At 38.8% G+C, this 7,701-nt stretch overlaps 1 protein-coding gene across 1 annotated transcript; it reads left to right on the top strand.

Annotated features, from left to right (window-relative positions):
- Positions 1-1,853: 1,853 nt before the first annotated feature.
- LOC101447788 (olfactory receptor 8S1-like) lies at positions 1,854-2,783 on the top strand. The gene has a single exon (XM_004470433.3). It carries the CDS (start codon positions 1,854-1,856, stop codon positions 2,781-2,783), a length of 930 nt encoding a protein of 309 aa, XP_004470490.3.
- Positions 2,784-7,701: the final 4,918 nt, after the last annotated feature.

Genomic DNA, 7,701 nt, shown 5'->3' with positions numbered 1-7,701 from the left:
CATATAATGGTGTCAATATCTAGAAACAACCCTATTGTATTGTTCTCAGAGATATTCATTTCAAATTTTGAAATATAGATTGAAGAAATAAATCAATAATGGTGATATTTAAGGAAGTTTTGGTTTTATTTTTATTCTTTTTTGTTTTATTTATTTTGTACTAAGAATCTCTAGATAATATTAAAGAAGAAACCTGTTGAGGAATCAAACACCTAGCATTGATTTTTATTGCACTGGTAATGTCTATGCAAGGTTTTGCCTTTTTCCAAGGTTGGAATCCTCATCAAAGTTCATGGACTCTCAGGCTATTACGTTGAACTATTAAGTTGTTAGGCTAATTTCTTATACTTTTGGCCAAAGAGGACAGAGATTATGTGTGTGTGTGCTGACCTTGAAATCATACAATGCAAGCCTAACCCTCTACTACTGTGTTCTACTGCTGTGAACCCTCTGCCTGGATTGAAAAACCAATGTGTTTTGCAAGTCTGCTGTGCTTTGGGGGTGATGAGGCAATCTCAGGATGAGCCCTGAGAACTCCATGCACAATATCATTAGACCTAAAGAATGAATGAGGAAGAAAGAATTCAAGCGATAATCTGCTCTATTCTCCCTCCCAAGTAAATGAAAACAAATAACCAGATATTGTCCACAATACATCATTTCATATCACTAATGTTGCATCTGTCATAAATGTTAGCTTTCAACATGATTTTATACTTCTCCCCTAGAGCAGTAGTCTCAATATCGACTTTTTAAGCTGAGGAGTTTTATCGGTTACTGGATCTGAAAGTACTGTGGACGAAACCCAGTGTGCTGCCGACTGAGACTGCAGGTAACTGGGTCTCATTCCTCTCCGGGGCTGGGAGGTTCAGCTGCTCAGTCAAAGGACAAGGAGAAAGGTTTCTCCATGTCCATGGATGAACTAAATGCACAAGTGTTGAGTTAGAGGTGGTCAGGATGGGCAAGGGTACTGAAGAGTTCTTCTGGGGTTCAGGTTGAGTCTAGAATATCAGACCAGTATAGGAAATTATGCACAGGTTTAAAGTGTGAGATGATAACTCAGATAAGAATGTGGGGCCATAACCCCCTGACATGCTGGCTTAGACAGGAGGGTGACTACCTATACTGTTGGATATATGGGTTTTAGGATGGGCATGTCTGGCCTGAACATTGTCAGGAAATAGGGAATAGTTTCTGATGACCCATTGCAAGGACAGCGCTGCCCACAAAGCCCTCCTGAAATATCACTGGGAAGTATGTTCTAGGGCTGCCAATTTTTAAATTCATTATTATCATATAAATATATTTTAAAATTCAATAATAACATGATGTCATTAAATGAAACAGGAGAAATTTAAAACAAGAAAAATCCAAAACAATCTAATTCCATATCCCAGTCCCTAAATGCCTTGATTGATTATTCCTCCTGTCCTATAATGGTTTCTTACACTTTACCTCAGCATCTATTTCTATGATTGTACACTTAATTTTAACTTTTACACTTAATTTAACTTCTCTCATCATGTGGGTACATGCATATACAACCAATGATCTCATTTACACCTCACTGAAAAAAAATGGAAGCAATCAAATGGGAACAGCTTTAACTTCTTATACATGGTTCAAACTTCTTGACCTTCTCTTCTAAGTAGAAAAGACTTAACCCACTCTCCTTTTCAAAGATTACAATGAAAAATAGTAATAATAATGGTAATAGTCTGACCAGGAAGTTAGCTTTTATTATCTGGATGTAGGTTTGGGGACAGTATTTGTGGAGCTTAAGATCTAGGCACAGAGGTAACTAAAAGCATCTTCTTTCTTGTATTCCAGAGAGAACATTTCGCTAAACAGCAATGAGAAACGACAGTGCTATCAGGGAGTTCATTCTCCTTGGACTGTCTGCTGACCCCCACATTCAGGCTGTGCTCTTTGTGCTCCTCTTTCTGATCTACCTGCTCACTCTGGTGGGGAACTTCTTGATGCTGCTGGTGATCAGGGCCGATTCTCACCTCCACACCCCCATGTACTTCTTTTTGAAGCAACTCTCCTTCTTGGACCTCTGCCACTCTTCTGTCACAGCTCCCAAAATGCTGGAGAATCTGCTTTCCAAAAGCAAAACCATCTTTGTAGAGAGCTGCCTGGCTCAGACCTTCTTTGTGTTTGCCACGGGGGGCACCGAGGCCTGCCTGCTGGCAGTGATGGCCTATGACCGCTATGTAGCCATCAGCTCCCCTCTGCTCTACGGCCAGCTGATGAGTCACCAGCTCTGTGCCGGGCTGGTGTGGGGCTCCTGGGGCCTGGCCTTTGCCGATGCGCTCATCAATATCCTCCCGGCTGTCCAATTAGACTTTTGTGAGGGCCGAATTATCCCCCACTTCAGCTGTGAGCTCTCTTCTCTCTTCCCTCTCTCTTGCTCTGACACCTCTACCAACTTCATGATGCTGCTCTGCTCCTCTGTCTTGCATTTCTTTGGAACCTTCATTATGATTGTTTCTTCCTATTCCCGCATCGTCTCCACCATCCTGCACATCAGCTCCACCTCAGGCCGAAGCAAGGCCTTCTCCACCTGTTCCTCCCACCTCACCACGGTGATCTTGTTCTATGGCTCAGGTTTCATCAGTTATCTCTTGCCAGCTTCAGGCTCCCCCCTGGAAATGATCTTCTCCTTGCAGTACAGTGTGGTCACACCCATGCTGAATCCCCTCATCTACAGCCTGCAGAACAAGGAGGTGAAGGCAGCTGTGGGAAGAATGTTCAGAAAATATTTTTATCCTCTCATGTAGCAGACGCAAACCATGATGAAAAGGAAACTGAACTGTTCTGTTACAAGATATGAGGTAACAAGCCTTTAAGGAGAATTTCTTGATTATCCATCATACCAGATGCCACAGAGAACATGGTGGCATTGACTTCCTTGAAAATGCTTGTGAGTGGGACAGAAAACATTTTTCATAGGAAGGTTCAGGAAAAATGAATCATGTAACCATCTTTTCCAGGGGATCATTCCATTAAAATATTTATTATTTATAACCTATGTGACTATTATTAATATTGGTTGCCCCTTATTCCTTCACTCTTCTTCCAATAACTCTACCTCAAATCCTTAGGAAAACTGATTCTCTCAAATTCATGTGGTCATCAAAGGGAATGGTCACAGAACCCAGGATATACTAATTGTCATATATCTTTCTTCTGACAGTGCATGGGGGAAAGTCCTGAGACCATCATCCAAGCCAGGTTAACCAGAATCTTTCTCTAGGAAATGTGAATATTGAGCATGAACAAACAAAAAGAAAGAAGACATTTGGAACAGAGTCAAACAGACTGTACTGACCTAAAGAGATTGTTCATGAAAATATTTTCCCCTGGAAATTGTCCTTCCTGAGGTCATATTTTCAATTAAAATTGTAATAATAGCATACTTTTTATATTTAGTAATTCTCAACCAAGAATTGTGCTAAGTACCTGTGGGGGGATATCCCCCCACAAAGATGTCCTCCTCCTAATCCCCAGAATCTGTGAATGTGTCATGTTATATGGAAAAGGGGACAGTGAAGAGATAATTAAAGTTAGGAACATTGAAATAGGATGATTATCTTGGATTATCCAGGTGGACTCAGTCTAATAACATAAATCCTTGAAAGGAGAGAATATGCTACAGTTGAAGGCAGGAAAGATGAGGCAGAAGTGGAACAGAGGTGGGTCAGAGACATTCTGTGCATGAGAAAGATTCAGCTACCACTGCAGGCTGTGAAGATGGAGGTGGCCATGAGCCAGGGATTGTGGGTAGCCTTTAGAAACTGAAAATGATCCCCATCCAACAGCCAGCAAGGAAACGGAGACCCATCCTATACCCACGTGCAACTGTGTTCTGCCAACAGCACAGATGAGCCTGGAAAACATCTCTCCCCAGAGCCTCCCAAAGAGGCCCGTGACACTTTGAATTCAGTCTCATGAGACTCAGGGCAGAGAAACTAGTTGAGCCCAACTGGACTTCTGATGTAAAGAACTGTGAAATTAAAAGTTTGTGTCATTTTAAGCCACTAAATTTGTGGCAATTTGTTATGGCACAAATAGAAAATTAATAAGGTACTTTGCCTTTACTATCCTACTTAACCATCTCAACATGTACATGAGAGAAGTTTTACTGTTAGTTTTCCTTTACTGCTGAGGAAATGAAAAGCTGGATGTCTGTATACCAGTCCAGTGATTCATAGCAAGACATAGTGGAGCTGGAATTTAACCCAGGCAGTCTGAATCCAGAGGCCATGCTCTCAGTCACTGAACTGTCCTCTCCATTGTCTATGAGGCTCCCGTATTCTTTCCATAATTGTCTACTATGAGATTCAGTTGACTACAACCAAAGAATGGTAAATGATACAGAAATATGGTCAGAGGCAAGCTGTGACAACAGACCTTCAATGAAATGCAAAGTGTTTAGAATTAGATATTTGGCTAAGATCTGGGGAAAGGCAGCAATTAATATGCTACCCTTCCTCTTCTGTTTTGTGAACTATCCTGTTTTTCTTCCAAAAATTATTTTCTCACTTTAATTAGTTTATCTACTGTCAGTTCCAGTTGCTTGAGAAGAAACCCAATTAGTTTTGAAATTGGAGCTAGAGACTATTTTGTAGGCAACAATCCTCAGGGAAGTAAAGATATGTGGAATTAGTTATTGTACTAAGCTGGGCAAAGTGAGTGAAGGAAGCTGTCCTTTTTTATTACAATGGCATGTAATTGCAACTCTTATATTAAGACCCATGGTGACCTGAGACCCTGAACAGTGTCTTCAGCTTCTGGATAATGGAAAGTTGCCAAAATCAAGAAAATCGAAGAGAACGAGGAACACCAAGACCACAGATTCTTCTGTTATCAAGACAATCACCTCATTTCTTGATTTTTAAACTAGAGGTGCAGGATGAACTTCAGGATCTTTCTCTCCCCATGTTAAAGGAATCTTCCATTTTACAGGTTTAGAATAGAAACTATACAATAGTAATGCAGAGACTGATTCAGCAACCTGCCAATTTACGTCACTAGTTTATTTCACTATCACAACAGCTTGCTGAAGGGAGGTTTGAACATTGGCCAGGGGATTATACGATCTCAGCAATTGGAACAGTGACATCGTGGAGAATTTGGAGAACCTAGAAAACCATGAACTTTCAAGTCTCTAAAACCACCCTGCCTCTCTGGCCTCAGCATGCTGCATCTCCCTCATGGAAGAAGACTAGACACACCTTTTGTGTCCTATAGTCACTCATGCTGCTCTGCTGAGACACAGGATTCAAAACCAGCATGACTTAGAGGGTGAAATCAGAATCAGAGAAGGAAAGAACTACAATTAGAAGAAATGATAGGAATAGGTTAATTTTATCTCCAACAATCTAGGGAACTTTTCTGGGAGTGGATTTTTTTTTTCTCAACTAGGAGAGTACAATTAATTTTTATTTAGTTTTTTTTTTTTATAAATCATTTTTTTACATATCCCTATTCATTTAAACAGACATCATTTTACGTAAATACCCAAAAAGGGATTATATCATACAAACTCTTCCTTGATGGGTTTTTTTGTTGTTTTGTTGTTGTTGTTGTTGGATTGTGCTTGCCACCCCTTTCACATCTTCTCCTACATACTTTTTCACTCAAGGTAATTCATATTAACCACAGAGTATATATCATTCCTTAGCTTTTTACATGTTCATGCAATCATATTCAAACATCTGTACACACACATATATACATGTAAGAGCTTTTCCATCTCTGTTTTTTTTAGACAATTAGATCATATATAAATATTTTTGTTTGCTTTTCTCATCCACTAATAATATGTAAAATTTACTCCAAGTCAAATGACATAGTTCTAATGCATTTTTTTATGTCTGCATTAAATTCCATCTCGTGAATGTGCCATAGTTTTTCAAACCATCACCTTCTTTGGGGCATTTATTTTGCTTCCTTTTTTTTAACCAACAGAAACAACTCTGCAATAAGCATCTTTGAGAATATAAAATTAAATTTTAATTATTGTTATTTCTTTGGGTTTGATTCTAAAAAGTAGAATTATGAAGACTATGTACATTTTTTATTTTAATTGATGTTTAGCCAAATTGTTTTCCAGATATGCTGTAGCACTTCACATCTCCACCAGCAAGAGTGCCCTTTAAACTATATGTAGATTGCAATTTGTTAATTTATTTGTATATAGTGATATTTCATTTTTATTTAAATTTGCATTTCTCTAACCACTAGGAAAGGTTATTATCTTTTCACACATTTACAGACTATTTGGATTTGATCTTTGTGAAGATCATATTCACAATCCATTGGGGAGGGCAGTTTGCTGATTTTCTTATCTGTATGTTAGAATTCTTCAAATGTCAGATATAGTACCCATTGTCTACATTTGTTCAACTCTATTTTGATCTTGTCTTTGTTTATGGTATCTTTTCTATGCAAATGTTTTTAGTTTTTATATCATCATATATAATTTATTTTCTACGAATTAAGTCACTTTGTCCATCAATGTAAAGGTTTACTTCATCTTTGATTTTAACTTTAGTCCCCAAGATATCTTCTCAGACTGTCATTTTTTAATTTTGTATGTTTAAGTTTGTAATCATTTGGAATTCATATTTGTACTTGGTTTGAGAAAATGTCCAACTGTGTTGTATTATGATATACAGCAACTTGTGACAGCAGCCATTAACAAATAAATCATTCTTTCCAGCTGAATTAAAATAACTATTGAGTCATATATTAAAACCTGGGGCCAATTTATGGATTTAAAATTTTTTTTATCACAATTGTTTTTATCTTTTTACTAAAATATCAAATTAATTATTTCGATATATGGTAAGACTCCTTCCAAGCCCCACCCCCCTATTGTTCCTTCCCGTCCTTTTATATGAATTTCAATATACTTTATTCAACCTTAGATTAAAACAACTTTGGGGTTTATAAATGAATACGAATTAAATTTAAAAACCAATTTGAAGGGAAGCAGCTGTGGCTCAATCAGATGAGCTCCCGTCCACCATATGGGAGGCCCGGGGTTCGCATCTGGGGGCCTCCTTGTGAAGGCGGGCTCGCCCGCACGCTGTGGAGCACCGCCAGGCCCGTAGACACCACAGAGAGCCAACTCAGCAAGGTGACGCAACAAAAAAGAAGGGAGACAAGCGAGAACACAGAAGAGCCTGCAGAGAATGGACACAGAGGGCAGACAGCAAGCAAGCCACAAGGGGGGTGGGGAAATAAAAAAATACACACACAGAAGAACGTACAGTGAATGGACACAGAGAGCAGACCGCACACACCAAAAAAAGCTGCAAAAGGGGGGGATAATTTTAAAAAAAAAAACAATTTGAAGATAATAGATATTTTCATGATGCCTTCACAATAAGAATATTGTGACAATAACAAAATGTCTTTCTAATACCTATAAAATTCACAGCAGCCTTTTTTGCATAAATGGAAAAGCTGACCCTCAAATTTATATGGAATCTCAAGGGCCCTTAAATAGCCAAATCAATATTGCAAAAAGGAATAAAGTTGGAGGTCTCACACTTCCTAACTTCAAAAATTACTACAAAGCCACAGTAATCAAAACTGTGTGTGGGGAAGCGGATTTGGCTGAACTGATAAAGCATCCACCTACCACGTGGGAGGTACAGGGTTAAACCCCAGGCCTCCTGACCCGTG

This window comes from Dasypus novemcinctus, chromosome 12 (assembly GCF_030445035.2).
Source record: "Dasypus novemcinctus isolate mDasNov1 chromosome 12, mDasNov1.1.hap2, whole genome shotgun sequence".
Lineage (NCBI taxonomy): Eukaryota > Metazoa > Chordata > Mammalia > Cingulata > Dasypodidae > Dasypus > Dasypus novemcinctus.
The sequence above is the reverse complement of the archived record's forward strand: the minus strand, read 5'-3'. Positions and strand labels throughout refer to the sequence as shown.